Below are 17,180 nucleotides of genomic sequence, written 5' to 3' on the forward strand. Positions count from 1 at the left end.
GACTGCCGATCAGAAGGCACAGTGTGTTGAAGTGTGCACAGACCTTCGTCAAACCGCATCTGATGATCCAACCTCCTTGTCACAGGTTATCACCAGTGACGAGAGGTGGATTTATGGTTATGACCCAGAGAGAAAGCAACAATTGGCCCAGTGGAAGCGCCTGGGCTCTCCGAGACCCAAAAAAGTGAGACAGTGAAGAGCAAAGTGAAGAGCATGCTCATAATTTTCTTTGATACCAAGGGAATTGTGCACAAAGAATTCATCCCACCCACCCAAACAGTGAATTCCACGTACTACTGTGACGATTTGCAGTGGCTCCGTAAAAACGTGCGGCGACGACGGCCCGAACTTTGGCATCAAGGGAACTCACTGTTGCATCACGACAATGCGCCCTGTCACATGTCCTTGCTCACCAGGACCTTTTTGGCAAAAAACAACATGGCAGTTGTACCACACCCACCGTACGCGCCAGATTTGGCACCTTGTGACTTCGCACTATTCCCAAAACTGAAACTCAAGTTGAAATGCCGCTGGTAGAGAGGATTCAAGAAGCATCGTTGGTGGTGATAAACACCCTCAAAGAACAGGACTTCCAGAAAACATTTGACCAGTGTCAGAAGTTCTGGGACCGGTGTACGTGCGGAAGGGAACTACTTTGAGGGTGATGGTGACCATTAGTCCAAATGCAAGGTTTTCAACAGATGGCAGCACCAGTCCCAAAAATTTTGGATAGCACCTCGTAGAAGCAAAATTTAAAGCTGCAGCCATCATGTTGCCAAACCAGGAAATTTTAAAAGCTTCAATATACTGCCCCCCAAAACATAATGAAGACCAGTTTGTGGAGCTTCCGGAGAACCTGATACTGTTGTTACTCAAATACAAAAACTACAGAATACTAATATTTGGTGATATCAATATAGACATTAGGTTTAAGAATAGAAAGGTTGATCACTTGCTAAATACATTAAGACCCTTAACTTCAGTTGTGTAAATGACAAAACCACAAGACAGGAAGCATGTCTAGATAACATAATGTGTAATTTTCATCTAAACAAAACAGAATACAGCACAATCAAGCTAGGCATTTCAGATCATGAGGGACTATGGCTCAGAAAAACTCTTAACAGTAAAGCAACTGAAACTTCCACAGACTGTAGAAAACCTACAAGACCAATTAATGAATCAATGCTAAACAAGTTGATAAGTAAATTGAATTTAATAAAATGGGATAAAATAATAAACACTGCAAATGCAAATGAATCAACTAACAAATTTCTAGAACTGTTAACTGAAAATTTTGAAGCATGTTGTCCTAAACGATGCAAGAAAATATCAAAGCTAAATCATTACACCAAACCCCACATCTAAGTACAATAAGAATCATAATAGGTCCAAGCACAATAATGCTGACAAGGAAATGTACATGGAAGTGAAAACGATTTACAGGTCTGAAACCAAGGCAGCTAAGTGCAAAGCAAATGATACATACATACTGAATTCAGTAAATAAATGCAAAGCTGCATGGGAAATTATTAAAACAGAAACTAACTGTGATGATAAAGATACCAGTCCTCAATCAGATAACAGCATAATGGAGAGTGAGTAAGGCAGAGGCACTGTTGCCAGAAATGAACATAAGCAGACACACAGCTTTCACTGGACTTGTGTAACTGAGAAGGTGGTCAATGAATCAATAGCTACGCTCAGTAATTCTAGAGCAGAGGATTACTATGGTCTCTCAAATTATGTTATTAAATATATCAGAAATCAAACTGTAATGCCATTGACTAAAATAATCAACAAAATTTTAAATGAAGGTAAGTATCTGGAATGTTTAAAAATATCTGTAGTTTAACCAGCACATAAGAAAGAAGATACAGCATAGCCAGACAACTATCGACCAATATCACTTATACCCATAATATCAAAAATAATAGAATACTGCATGCATAAACAGATGAGTAAATATTTTGAACGTAATGATATACTCAGCTCGGCACAGTATGGTTTCAGATCCAGCCTTTCTACAGTTAAAGCAGTCGAGAGCATGGTAGCAAAAATATACAATTGTTTTGAAAATAAACATATTATCTGTGCAACACTGTTGGACCTCAGGAAAGCTTTTGATATGGTGTCCCACAATACTCTCGTTAAAAAATAAATAAATAAATAAATAAATAAGAAGAAGAAAAATACTCTAGCACTATGGAGTGAGAGAGAATGACCTATGCCTAGTGCAGTCATACTTGGGACAATAGAAAACAGTTAGTTAAGGTAAATAATCAAATGTCAGCATGTCTCCCAGTTGTAAAGGGCGTACCTCAACGATCTGTTCTTGGACCTTTCCTTTTCATTATTTATAAAAATGATTTGCCTGCAGTTGTATCATGTGATGCAGTGCTATATGCTGATGACACAACACTCATCACATGTGATGCCAATCTCGAAAATGTGCAACACAGCATGGCAGTGGCAAAGGAGAGGTGCACTACTTGGTTTGAGACAAATGTACTGCAGAAGAATGATGATAAAACTGAAGCTATTGTATTCAATCTGAATGCTCCCAGTCATGATAACAAAACAGTAAAATTATTAGGATTTTATATAGATCAAAAGCTCAGCTGGGATATCCACACAGGGAAGATATGTGGCAAATTGGCACGTGCCATCTATCTGCTGTACAAGCTGAGGAGCAGTGTCAGTAAAGAACTTCTGTTATATGCACATTTTGCATTCTTCCATTCGCACTGATTTATGGAATACTATTATGGGACAATTCTGTTGGCTCAAAATTGGTGTTTAAATGGCAAAAGAAAGCCACATGGTGCATAGCAGAACTTAGCCCATTGGAAACATGTCGAGGTTATTTTAAGAAACTAAATATAATGACAGTGCCTAGCCTGTATATTTACAACTGCCTTGTCTTCATTAAAGAGAATCTGAGTAAATTTGACAAGGAGAACAGTTCACGACCCTAACATAAGAAGTGGACATACAATTGATATACCATATGCTAGTCTTGCAAAGACACATAACAGCTACAAATATCTTGGTCCTGTCTACTTCAATAAATTAGCTATCTGAAAATGCCTACACAGTGCCAGTAAATAAATTTAAAACTAGTCTATTGAGGTGGATCAAAAGTAAAGAAATTTACTCTGCTCAAGAGTTCCTTGAGTACAGTATGTGACAAATGACCCATTTTCCTTGTGAGAATGAACTATACATTAACTGCACACCATACATATACCACACTGTGCAACTATTTTATTACTGTTTCATGAACTTATTGTTAGTTATCAGTTTGATTATTTATTTGTCATTCACTGAACTATATAGTTCATTTATCTTGTAATTGATCAATTAGGAAACTTCTTGTTGTTATTGACATTTGCACAAATACCGTGGAATAAAACATTTTTATTTGTAAACACATCATAGTTGATTTATGGAACAAGGCAACATTTGGTACTGGTAGGTTTGGAAGGCCACAAAAATTTACAGATTTGTAAACCATATAGCAACTATCGTATGTGAAAATTTGAAATCTTGCCCTTTTTTAAATAAGTTCAACAATTTAAAAAATCCTGCAAGTAGCATTAAAGTTTTCTCGATAATGTAGCGGTGTCAAAATTAAGAAACAGACATTTTAAATATCGTGTTTGTTACTTACGTTCTGTAACTTAATAAAGCAAATTGTGTAAAGAGAAAAATTTATCGTCAGCCAATCTTAAGAACAGTCTTCGAATTTGTTTTTTAGATATTACACATGTAATTCTTCACTACAGTTTTGTAGTGAATAATATTAAGGATGACTGTTGTTATTTTCGCAGCGCTGCTATAATAGAGTACCCTTACAATCTACAATTCGAAACACGTAAATGGGTCACGAGGAGTCATTTACATAACTCGGTAAGAGAACCATAACTTCTTACCTTATTCTTTCTTTAAGGTCTCCTAATGCACTATCATATAAGTCGGTATCTGTTAAACGACGGCCAGCACGAATACAATCACTATCTTCAGAGTAAAAGCGCGTCTCAATGTCAGTTGCTCCCTCAAGGCTCGCCCAGTGTCTGTCAATTGCCGCTTTTCGGGAAATTAAATCATGATGTAGGTGATCAATTGCTCGCACTCTACTCTCTTGTTCTAGCAGAGCAAAAAGGTCATATGGCCGTCGCAAATGGAATGCTGAATCAAGCTTAAAGAAAAATAGTGTGTTAGCTGAAATGCATTTACAGTTACAGACAGATATTTTATTACCGTATATCAGCACACCAACAACAAAAGTATCATTGTGTTTGGAATCTTTAGAACTGTCGGTATTTTGCAATATTTAATGATATATAAACCACGGTGTGAAACTTGACTTCTTGAACGATGTTATTTTAGATATACCTGGGCCTGTATACGTCCATTTTCGGTCACTACCCAGTGAGTGACTGCGAAACAGCGTGTAAACACACTGTAAATTACGACCAACAATTTCAAGCCAACCTCGACCATTTTAAAATGAGTATTTCAGCAAACACATTGTATTGTCACCTGCCCGATTTGTTTATTTACTTTACAGAAACCAATACAAGCAGTGGGGAGGAAACTTGTCAGGTTTGCCAACATTCGCATCACATGCAGTACCCACGATGCTGCGGTACTGTCAAATTGTTCCAGTTCAGAGACAGCTTGTCTATATAGTATAACTTAGAACCTTATAGGTTTGATACACAATATCTCTGAGCAGTACAGTTGACGCTTTGACGTTTGGGAGCCCATAGGCGAGTCACGGATCAAAGTAGCTCTCTGATTAGCAGACACCGAATAACACTTCTGCTAGAAAATGACAGAGAGTCAAGTTCGTCAGAATTTTCACAAAGATAGTGAAGATGCCATTAATAAACAAATAAATATGGAACTTTATGCAAGCTATGTGTATTTGTCAATGGTTAGTACAGAGATCAGGTAATTCGTATATTATAACTACTTTTTTAGGAAACGGTTTTAACAGAATTCTAGACAAATGACTTATGACATTTGTAGTTGCAGAATCTTATCCGAAAGACTGCAGCATGAGTGAAACGTGCAATTACAGTTAAACCCCTAGCGCGTAGTGCGTAATGTATAAGTTTAATTTTACAAAACTACTTGGTGCTTTAAGGAAATCACAAACTTTACAGAAGCGAAATTACAATAACAGTTAATATGGGTTTCATGGGCACATGAAAGGTCTGTGCACTAAGCACTATAGTGCGCTAAAGTCCAACTTCCAATTAGTGTGCAAAAATTATAAAGTACGCCAAGCTATAGTACAGAGGTAAACAGGTCCTGTTGAATGTCCATAACAATCTGTTTTTAGCAAGCCAACTTCGAATAGCTATTATTATTTGTATTTAATTTAGCGAATCGTACAGTTTTGTGGTGCCAGTGCTGCAAAAGTTTACTACTTATGGAAGTATCAATATTCCTATATTTTACCTGTTAAATCACTTGGTGCGAGACATTTAAGAGGCATTTCTTCTGCATCATCATTAAAATGCTTATGGAACACCAACATGGAGGTAATTTTGTATACCCTAAAAACCATAATTCAAAATTCAGATTCTACTTGCCATGAATTAAAGCTGAAAGTTTTTATGGTGTCAGACTTACACTAAGTGAGGCTGCATAAAATTACCTCAGTTTACACATTTTAATAAACTAGTAATCAATAGTTTTATGATTATCCTCTGCCTGTTCTGTCTAGTGCTTTCCCTTAAAAGTGAAGGTATCTTAGCATGGTGGATACTGATAGGCATAATCCGTATCACTTCAGGAGGTGGTTACCTTCATAGTCTTGGATGTTATTGAATTTAGCATTTGTTAAAATTCAGGAGTAAGTAAGAACCATGTATTTTCTTGTTTTCTCCAAAAAAAAATCCTGCCCCAAGATACAGGCCTCCAAAGATGATACTGTGAACACCATTTTAAAGATGTGAATTTCAGAATTTTTTTAAAAATGCTGTATCTCTTTATCAGTTCTAGATATTTTATTGGAGTTTTTTTATTTGTGAGATAATTGGTTTATGACGCAATGGTATCCTCCATTTGGACATATTTGCCAAAGGTCTTTTACTGTCGCCTTTTGAATTTTTTTTTTTTTATAATTGAGAGAAAAAAATTTAATTTATCAAAAATGCCAGTCCAGAACAGTTAGATTTTTTTCTGTTGATTAGTACCATGTGGTACTAAATTCTTTGTATAGGAGAGCTTCCACTTTTAAGTTGGACAGGGTTTTATTTATTTATTTTTTCCCCCCAAGAAGTTGTTTTTTACAAACTTCTTTCTTACAATGTTTATTTCTCATCACTTTCTTTGTTGCAGTTATTTCTTATCACTTTCTTTGTTGCAGATATTTCTTATCACTTTCTTTGTTGCAGATATTTCTTATCACTTTCTTTGTTGCAGTTATTTCTTATCACTTTCTTTGTTGCAGTTATTTCTTATCACTTTCTTTGTTGCAGTTATTTCTTATCACTTTCTTTGTTGCAGTTATTTCTTATCACTTTCTTTGTTGCAGTTATTTCTTATCACTTTCTTTGTTGCAGTTATTTCTTTTCACTTTCATTTTTGCAGATATTTCTTACATTTTGTTGTACATACATCAAAAAAGTTCTTCATCACCTTGGTTCTGAGAGTTCTGGAACCTGTACAGAAAATTGGAATAGAGATCAGCATGAACATCATTTCCACCCATTTTATTTCTTATGAAAATCACACATTGCATGTTGTACCACCGTACTGCAAGACCTTGAGAGGTGGTGGTCCAGATTGCTGTACACACCGGTACCTCTAATACCCAGTATCACGTCCTTTTGCATTGATGCATGCCTGTATTCATTGTGGCATACTATCCACACGTTCATCAAGGCACTTTTGGTCTAGATTGTCCCATTCCTCAACGGCGATTTGACATAGATCCCTCGGAGTGTTTGGTGGGTCACGTCATCCATAAACAGCCCATTTCAGTCTATCCCAGGCATGGTTCATATCTGGAGAATATACTGGCCATTCTAGTCGAGCAGTGTTATTATCCTGAAGGAAGTCATTCGAAACATGTGCATTATGGAGGTGCGAAGTTTTGCCCGTGAAGATGAATGCTTTGCAAATATGCTGCCAATATGGTTGCACTATCAGTCAGAGGATGGCATTCATGTATCATACAGATATTATGGTGCCTTCCATGACCACCAGTGACATACGCTGGCCCCACATAATGGCACCCCAAAACAGCAGGAAACCTCCGCCTTGTTGCACTCACTGGACAGTGTGTTTAAGGTGTTCAGCCTGACTGGGTTACCTCCAAACACATCTGACGATTGTATGGATGAAGGCATATGCGACACTCATCGGTGAAGAGAACATGATGCCAATCCTGAGCGGTCCATTCGGCATGTTGTTGGGCCCATCTGCACGGTGCTGCTTGGTGTCATGGTTGCAAAGATGGACCTCGTCATGGACGTCAGGAGTGAAGTTGTGCATCATGCAGCCTATTGTGCACAGTTTGAGACATAACACGACATCCTGTGGCTGCACGAAAGCATTATTCAACATGGTGACATTATTGTTGGGGTTCCTCTGAGTCATCAATAGGTAGTGGCAATCCACTGCGGTAGTAGCCCTTGGGTGGCCTGAGTGAGGCATGTCATCGACAGTTCATGTCTCTCTGTATCTCCTCCATCTCCGAACAACATCACTTTGGTTCACTCTGAGACACCTGGACACTTCCCTTGTTGAGAGCTCATCCTGGCACAAGGTAACAATGTGGATGCGATTGTACTGCACTATTGACCATCTAGGCATGGTTGAACTACAGACCACAAGAGATGTGTACCTCCTTCCTGGTGGAATGACTGGAACTGATCAGCTGTCGGACCCCCACTGTCAAATAGGTGCTGCTCATGCACGCTTGTTTACATCTTTAGGTGGGTTTAGTGATATCTCTGAACAGTCAAAGGGACCATGTCTGTGATACAATATGCACAGTCAACATCTATCCTCAGGAGTTCTGGGAACTGGGGTGATGCAAAACATTTTTTGATGTGTATAGTTTGTCAGTTTCTTTGTTGTGGTTGTTCATTGCAGGTTTCTGTATTGTAGTTGTTCAGTGCTAATTTGTTTATTGAACAGGCTTCTATTAAGCATGAGACCTCCCAGTGAGTTCTGTGTTTTCATGAAGAATTGGGCAGTTGACACAGTTACAGTGTGTTTTGTGAAAAGGACTGTTTGAAATGTCTTCTGACTAGGGCCACAGGAGAGTTAAGTGTGCTGACTATTTGCATATCCATAAAAGAGTGATATATAAGGCAAACAAAAAAACACTTTGTTCAGGTTGTGAATAAGTGTTCTCATTTGAAGACTCAGTATCAAAGTTAAGATGTTTCCAGTGACAACTTTTTGTGTTGTAAATGTTTTGACAGAATAATGACGACGATAGTATATGAACAAGGTGAAGCCTCCCATGGTGCAGATTTTGTATCAATAGACAAAGAATTGAATACCCTGAATCAGTCAATTACAAATGTAGGTGTTAGTCCTGTTAAGAAACTGTGGTCAGTGAAGTCGAGTCATAAGCTCTATGCATCAAGAAAGCACAGAGAAAATACTAAAGCTATATGCTGCAGGAAAACTGACCACACTCTTCAAAGTAGAAATTGCATCTTGATAAGAAAATGAACCAAAGCACTCTTGCACCTCTTGCCAGGAATTTTTCACGAATATCAATTCAGCTGTTGAATATTGTGCATTCTACAGTGAAAAGGTGCAAGTTTTAACTGTTATTCCAAAGACGTTTTCAAACAAAAAAATTTTGAACGATGTTCCATCAGTATCAGAGTACATAGTAGACAAATCAAGAAATGTGAGGTCTGTAAAAGGAGTCTTTGGAAGACCAGATCTCTATTATGGTCATCCTGCAGAAGCAGCTCAAATTCAAATAGTGCAGTCATTTTATCTGGAAGATAAATGGGACTGTTCTCGCCAGAGTGCCAACAAAAAAGACACTATAACTCTAACAGTTGGAGGTCAACAAGTTGTGAAAATGAAGAGGTACATGACAAACAGTATTAAAGATTTTTTGCAATTTATAGGAGCAACTATACAACTTCACATATTGGAATCTCAAAATTTTAGCAATATGACGTAAGTGGGTAGTTCCACGCGCACCTAGAGATGTCTCTTTATGTGTCTACTGCACGAATTTTGAACTTTGTGTGGTAACTTTGAAGAACTTACTGGAGAACATGACATAGGCCTATGACACCTTGGTTTGCCATGTGAAGTCATTAGTAGTCTGTGACTTAAAGTGAGAGACTTGTTTGTTTCAAGAATGTGGTGACTGCCCTGGAAAGGGAGGACTGTCTTTACAGGCACTTGCCCTTGAAAACATAGCAGATAACCATGCAGAAATTACATATGTGACATGGGAGGAAAATAAACTAATTAAGAAAACTGTTGCCTTTGACAGTTTCATTGATGAACTTGGTAAATAGGCAGTGAAAGCAGTGACACACCAGCATCTGAAGAAATTGCAACGACAACACATTGCAGAAGTGAAAGGTTGTGTACAGGCTGAAGAACTATATTTAGTGCTCCACTGTGATTTTGCTGAGAACTGGAGTGTAATTCTTCCCCAAGAAGTACAAGGGTACTATTGGAGTAATGACCAGGTTTCAATATTTATAGGAGTGACATATTTTCAAAACAAGACCACAAATGTTGCAGTTGTAAGTGATGAAACAGGACATGAGTCAGCACATGCTTTGCTAGCAATGCACAAAATTCAACTGCAAACAGGAGCAGAGAAGATCATCATTATTTCTGATGGTGCTCCTAGTAATTTTAAAAATAGTTACCAGCTGTTTGAATTGAGTAAGTCACTTGTGCCAGCTGACTGGGTATACAGTGCTGCTGGTCATGGGCAGGTCCCCTATGACGGTGTAGGAGATCTGCTGAAGCACCAAGTTACAAAACCTAATCTTTCCACGCCAAATACAGCTGCGATTCAGAATGCTAAGTATTTGGAAGTCATGAAATCTTACACATCCACAGCTGTCATTCTTTTGTCCAAAGAGGAGACTGGCGAATTCTGTGAGCAGAAAAAAGAAGAATGGTTCAAACAAACTACTCCTGTGAAAGGAATTCAGAAGACACATTTTTGGACTCAAAGTGATGGGCGAACTCATATTGCACACACTTTAAAGAGCAAGAAAGAAGAAATTTTGTTCATTCGGCCAACACCTCAGAAACAGCAGGGTAACCTTTAGATTCGCAACCTGAGGAGGAGGATGTTTGTGGGCATGTGTGTATGACTGTGACTGGTGGATTGCAGAGATTATAGACACCAGTTGTGAGTTAAACAAAACTGTAGTGAATTTTATGCTACCACATGGACCACCTGCTGGATATAGGTTTCCAGGTGGACAGCAACAATGCACACAGGATGCTCATTTCCTGTTCACAATGTTTTGGCGATTGTAAGTGCTCCAGTTCCTATCGATTCAACAGGAAGGCATCACTCTATATCGAGGGAAGATACTGAAGCAGTGGAACACATTTTTAGATCATTGACTGGCTAATTTCAGCACAAAACAGAGTGCACAGAAGTTGTATAAACTGAAACCTTTGTCTTCGCACCTTTCACATACATTTTGGAGCCATTTAAAATGTTTGAAAAATGAGTCTCTTACTCATTTTTTAAAAGTAAAATTATGTTAAATGAGACTAGGTTTTGATTTTTATGTGCCTGTTGTGTGATAATAAAACAGGTTTTATGCATGGCAAAAATTTCAATTGTTTATAAAACCTGTTCAACCTAAAAGTGGAAGCTCTCCTTTTCATGGAATGTAGAACTATTAAAATTTTATGGATTGGCATTTTTGGGGAAAAAAAACCATAAATTATAAAGTAAGTTCAGAATGATATTGTAAAAGAACTTTGACAGATAACCCAAATGGAGGGTTTCTTTGTAATCATAAAGCAATTATCTTTCAAATAAAAAACCAACAAAATATCTAGAACTGTTCTAGAGGTACAGCATTTTCAAAGTTTTCCAAAATTTACATCTTAAAAATGTTATGTGCAATGTCATCTTTGGAGGGCTGTATCTCAGAGCAGAATTTTTTTTTTGAGAAAACAAAAAAATGTGCATTCCTTACTGAGTCCTTCATTTTAACATATGCTAAATTCAATAACATTAGAGACCATGAAGGTAAGATTTGAATTGATGTAGACTATGCCATTAGTGTTATTGATAGCATTACATTGATTCCTGTAATGATAACTATAAAACGTATGGCTGAGCATATAGGCTACAACTCAAATATTACAAAACCTAAGTAACTCTTCATCTGCAGTGTTTAGTAATGGCATTCTGGAATAATAGTGAGATACTAATCCAGACAACTTGTGATGATAAATATTGATTAGCCTCATTTTTACTAAGGCAAAAACAGTTTCTATAAAACATTGGATTCCTTGCTGAGATAATGTTTCATTTATGAACACAGAATTCTGGTATCCAGTCTTCAGAAAAATCATCCACAGTGTCTTGAAGTTCAATAAAGAATTAAATACATACAACGATAGTGTTATAAATTTCCAAAGCTATTTTAACACAGTATAGCTGGAATTTGTTGCACTAAGAATGCAGATAACTTGTCAGTTTTTTTTCTGGGAAATCTATCCCATGTTGCACAGTATAGTTCTTAATTTTGTCTGCAATCCAAAAACAGGTGTGTTGTAATATTCCATTCTTCCAACAACCATAGTCTGTAGTGTTATCCAGCTGAGTGAGTTGATCATGATAGGGACTGAACTTCATCCACAAGATTTGACTAGGAATCAAGACACATCAGTTGCACATGTACACATCATCTTGAACTTGACAGAGTGCACCACATAAGCGTAAAGGGAATTCAAAATGTGTTTTTACCCATGCGGGAACAAACTCACTTCGAAGCAAGAGCAAAAAAGAAATCTTAAACCAAACAAGGTACCTTAGCTGAACGGTCAGAAGCCCCTACATGATTTCCAGAACAATAACCACAGGAGACTGGTGAGTGACAATGATGTGCAGAAAATAAACAGCATTATTAAAGAGCACTGCAAGGAATAAGGAGTGGTTTTCATTGACACAACAAATTTCTAAGTGATTCTCTACATCTGAATGGGTTAGGCTCAAAAATGTTTAGTTAGATATTCCCAGATACTTGCAGACAATAAAAAAAAGTAAACTAATAATTAATGATAGGGTGAAAAAACTTGGGTAGAAATAAGGCAAAACCATTATCCGGCAAAAAATGTGCTGTAGCCTATAAGTAATAGTCAAAGTAGATATGTCATGCAGTGGAATATAAGTGGCTTAAACACTGATGCTGCAAGCAAGAAAAGCTTCAAAATAGATGAATTGTAAATCATTCTGTTAGAATGTGCAAATACTAGTGTTGTTTAGATGAGTGTTGGTATACTGATGACACAGTTAAAATTTTGAACAAAATGGGGTATTTCAGGTTAGCAGGTAGCTTTTGCGGAAGAAACAAGTCAAGTCATGTGGAGGCTCATGTATACTTCTTCATAGCGATATACATTATGAAACCAAAAAACGTTTTAATAATTGAAATGAAGAATGTGTTTTAAGAAATGTTGTACAGCAATAATTGACTTACCAGTAAATGTAATGCTAGTCTCAATATATAGAATCCCTGGGAGATCAACAACAGAACTATTCCGAGTTTCGAAATGTGCTTGATGATCTCTGTAGAGAAAAAAGGAAAACAATTCCATTAACTGCTGATTTTTATATTGATGTCACATGTAATAATTTCTGTGCTTAGATTCATTGACTTGGTAAAGCAACATGGTTTCAAACTGAATTTCTCTGAGTCTACCAGATACAATGGACAATCAGCAACCTTTACTGACAGTGCTTTAACTTTTTATGTATATGAATATGTGTGTAAATTTTGCCTACATTTCAGTATTTCAGAACATTGTGAATTGTTCATTGTGTTGCAACTGACAGACAGGAACATTTCAAGTGTGAAAACCCATAAGAGATGGAACTTCAGCAAAGAAAACTCATTAATATTTAGTAGTAAGCTAAAAGAGGGGGAAAATGGCATTTTGATCATTGCAACTAAAGTGAGAAAACTGTGAAAAATTCCTAAATGGTTTTCATGGTGTCTTTAATGAAACATTTCTATCTAGACTCTGCAGCAATAAAGTGACTAATTAATATGGATCACTTAGGGCATAAAAATTACCAGTGTGAGGGAAAAGCAACTGCACAGAGAATTAAAATATAATAGAGATATTGCTTTCATTGAATATTTGACTCTTTAAAATTATATTAAAGTTGTCAAGGCAGCAAAACAGGTCACAGATAACAGGCTAATTTTAAACTGTAAAAATAACACAAAAGGCTGTGTGATTAGTCATTAAATATGAGTTATGTGCTAAAGCCTATAACCAAGAAACTTCAAAAATTAACATTGAAGGAAACACTATTGTAAACCCAACTCAAATACTGGAGAACTTTAGTGAATTCTTTCTAGATATAGCAAAGTCTGATGTAAATGTAACAGATTATCACAGCAAAGTAAATCTCTTTGGCCTAAATGAAAACTCTGAACACCTTACAAATTTTTTAAAAGTTTCTGTGGAGGATGGAGAAAATGCAATCCTGGTGTTAAAAAACAAAAACTCTATAGGTTTGATGTATTATATCCACTGAAGTTATTTAAGCAGTACACAAAATTGCAAAATCACTAGTGAAAATAAAAAATGAGTGATTTGAAGAGAGCTCTTTCCCAGAGGTACTGAAATATGCCGAAGTCAAACTACTTTTTGGGATCAAGAGAGGTAATGGGAAGTTACCATCCTGTCTCAATTCTTCAAGTCATATCTAAAATATTTGAAAAATTTACTGTTGCTCAAATACAAAACTTTATTGCAAAATATTCTGTTATTTTAAACAATCAGTTTGGTTCTCAGCAAGGGAGAAACACCATAGATGCAGTGAAACAACTCCTTTTATACCATTGATGAATTTCTACTTAAAAACTGTTAGTCAGTTCAAAAAGAATTAAATTAGTTGCATAAGTAGGACTAAGTATGGGCTCATTAATGTTAACTCCAATCATGTATACATATCTGTAAACTGACTCATTCCACATCATTTCGATAAAAGAAGGCTCATTTAAATGATCTGTGCTACAAGTGACTTTCCATAAAGAACAACAAATAATTGTAGATGCAGTTTCTATAACTTTCTCAGACTAATTGATAGAAAATTTATTTTTTGGGTGCAGACTAAATGATGTAATATACAGACAGACAATTACCAGTACTTATCAGTAAACCTGAGAAAAAAGATGGCTGTCCTCATTGCAGGATACTTATCAGAAGACTAATTACAGTTTTGCAGATGAAGGGGTACTCAGAACCAGCATTTTGAATAGTTGCTGCAGTTAGTCAGCAATCACTGTGGAGTAGTTGCACTAACAAGGAAAGCCAAGTGTTGCGTCTCTCCTCTATACTCTCCAAATTGCCAGAAAATTGGTAGTGTACAATGTAAGCATGGTCTGGCAGGGGCCTCGCCACTCTTTGGTGGGTTCATGCTTGGCAACCACAGGGTCCCAGCCTTTACAGCATCTTCTCACTTCCATGCTGTATGTCTGTCCCCTCCTATGAGGAAAATGTTTGGGATGCTTTTGGGAATGTATTCTGCATGTTCAGTAGCCTGGCATTAGAACAGTCCCTCTACTTATTTTTTCCTTATTTGGCATTTAAGGTTCCTGTCTGTGTGCTACTGAATGCCGGGCCATGCATCTGATGCATAACAGGTGACTGGGTATTGTGTAATTCACAGCCCTGAGTCGACAGGGTTCACATGTACCTCAATAGGGTTCTCACATACTCCCAGTACAGGCCAGACCCAGGGAGGGGTGATTTCCTGAGCTGCTACCTTCCCAAATTGCCGACTGGTCCATCTGTCAGGTTTTTGGGAGGTGTGAACCATTACCTAAGGCTGCCCCCAGCAATGAGCCAATCATCATCTTCACAGTCAATGTCTACTAAAGTAAATGGAATGAGGCTAGTGAATCCCACACCCTCCTGGCTGTACCATGATTCCTCATAGTTTCATTTACTGAGTATGGTTGGCCTTTTTCTTTTATTATACAGAAAGGTGTTGATGCAGTTGCTGGCCCTGTGAAATTCTGGTCTCATTTACACAATGGAACTTCGCTTTTGGAGACTATCTCTGATTCTCATGCACAACTGCTTGCAGCTTTGCTTCTCCATGGCTATACTGTTCATGTCGAGGCCCATCAAATGCTGAATTATTCCCATGACGTTATTTACACTAGGCTGCTCGATGGTCTGACGGAGGCAGAAATTCAAACGTACCTCTCTGATCAGGGCATCATTGCAGGCCATTGGGTGATGGAAAAGGTAGAGGCTTTCTTAGTGCCTACATGCACTCTTTTTCTCACTTTCAATAAAATGGTGATTCCATCAGAGATCAAAGAAGGCTATGAAGTTATCACAGTCTGACCGTACATTCTGAACTTGATTCCCTGCTACCAGTGTTATTGTTACAACTACACTCATATGTCCTTTCAACATTCAGCTGAATGTGTAGCCTGTGGCTGAGATGCTCACAAGGATGATTTTCCACCTCCTCCTACCTGCTGCAGCAGTTGCAATGGCGACCACGCAGCCTCTTCCTGAGATAGTCCCAGTATCTTGATGTGTGGGCCATCCAGGAGACTGGGTGAAGGAAAAAATGCCTTATCCTCACAAATTGTTGGGTGGTCAGAAACCCTGCATTCTACCATCCAGCACTTAGTGCTGTTCTTGCTATATTTCGCTCCATGAAGGACATGGCCATGCAGACATGCGACCTCAAATTCAGCACCACAGTTGTAAAATTGCCCAATTTTTGGTAGCATCCTCGTCTCTCCTCCAGCTGCGCAACAAACCACCAGACTTTCACCTCACTGGTTGAAGTCATCTGCTACACACCCAGGAGGCTTGAAAAGACAGAAGGAATACTCATGCGAAGACTTTTTACATCACTCCAACCAACAAACATTTGAGTATTCCTCTGCCAGAGAATAAAACAAAGGCAAATGGTCTTCTCCTTCACTTGCTTGGAGATTGTCTTCAATAGTACTGCCATGTGATATGCTCACCCAATATTCCTTCCCATGGCTAGATGATGATCACATTCAGATGTTGCAACACCTTTCTCTTGCGGGCAAGAAATTTCTCCTTCATACATACAATTGCATCTGGGCAGAGGGCACATTTCCGATATGCTGGCATGAAGCCACTGTCATAACCATACCTAAGCCCAGTAAGGACAAAATCTTCTTTCTAGTTACCACCCCATTCCTTTTACCAGCTGTGTTTGATGGAATGTATGATTCATGACCATCTGGTATGGTGGCTCAAGTCTTGCATTTTACTAATCGCTGCACAGTGTGGATTTTGAGTGTGCTGTTCTCCAGTTGATCATCCTGTCAATCTGTCAACCCATGTCACAATTGGTTTTCTGTGGAAATACCAGTCTGTGACAATGTTTTCAAGTTGGAAAAAGCCTATGACATCTGTTGCGGGACTGGTATCCTCCATACTCTCTACAAGTGAGACTTCCGAAGCCGCATGCCCTGTTTCCTTCAGAAATTTGTAAAAGACCAAGTTTTCAAGGTATATATGTGTTCTACCTTGTCGGACACATTTATCCAGGAAAACAGTGTGCCTCAGGGTTCTGTCCTGAGCATCGACCTCTTTGCTATCGCTATTAACCCTATTATGGCCTGTATTGAACTGGGAATCTAAGGCTCCCCTTTATGTTGATGATTCTGCCATCTATTGCAGTTCGCCTCAGACTTGTCTCCTTGAGTAGCATCTTCAGCATTGTCCTGATCACCTTTACTCATGGAGCATTGACAGTGGCTTTCACTTTTACACCAACAAAACCGTTTGTATGAATTTCTGGTGGCACAATTGATTTCTTCCACTGTCTTTACATCTTGTCCTGTTACTGTTCCACTCATTGAAACTACTCAATTCTTGGCGCCCATGCTCATTAGGAAAATGTCATGGTCCTCCCACATGTCTTACCTGGCTACCCACTGTAC

At 38.0% G+C, this 17,180-nt stretch overlaps 2 protein-coding genes across 5 annotated transcripts in view; one reads left to right on the forward strand and one right to left on the reverse strand.

Moving 5' to 3' along the window:
• Positions 1–4,606, reverse strand: part of LOC124605134 (tetratricopeptide repeat protein 17) — a 335,078-nt gene extending 330,472 nt beyond the window's left edge. For 2 of the 3 annotated variants that reach the window (XR_006978605.1, XM_047136616.1), the window contains exons 1-2: positions 4,399–4,604; positions 3,936–4,201 (exon numbers count right to left, since the gene is read on the reverse strand). Coding sequence is in view for 2 of the 3 variants with exons in the window: in XM_047136616.1 (XP_046992572.1) it covers positions 3,936–4,201; positions 4,399–4,506 (374 nt within the window). In the remaining variant the exon portion in view is untranslated. Of the gene's footprint in view, positions 1–3,935; positions 4,202–4,398 lie in introns of all 3 variants that reach the window. The other variant, XM_047136617.1, reaches the window with a different exon arrangement.
• A 140-nt stretch (positions 4,607–4,746) lies between these two features.
• LOC124605135 (soma ferritin) overlaps positions 4,747–17,180 on the forward strand; it is a 62,608-nt gene continuing 50,174 nt past the window's right edge. For both annotated transcript variants that reach the window (XR_006978606.1, XM_047136618.1), the window contains exon 1: positions 4,747–4,942. Coding sequence is in view for 1 of the 2 variants with exons in the window: in XM_047136618.1 (XP_046992574.1) it covers positions 4,838–4,942 (105 nt within the window). In the remaining variant the exon portion in view is untranslated. The remainder of the gene's footprint in view (positions 4,943–17,180) is intronic.

Source organism: Schistocerca americana, chromosome 3 (genome assembly GCF_021461395.2).
Source record: "Schistocerca americana isolate TAMUIC-IGC-003095 chromosome 3, iqSchAmer2.1, whole genome shotgun sequence".
In the NCBI taxonomy this organism is placed as follows: domain Eukaryota; kingdom Metazoa; phylum Arthropoda; class Insecta; order Orthoptera; family Acrididae; genus Schistocerca; species Schistocerca americana.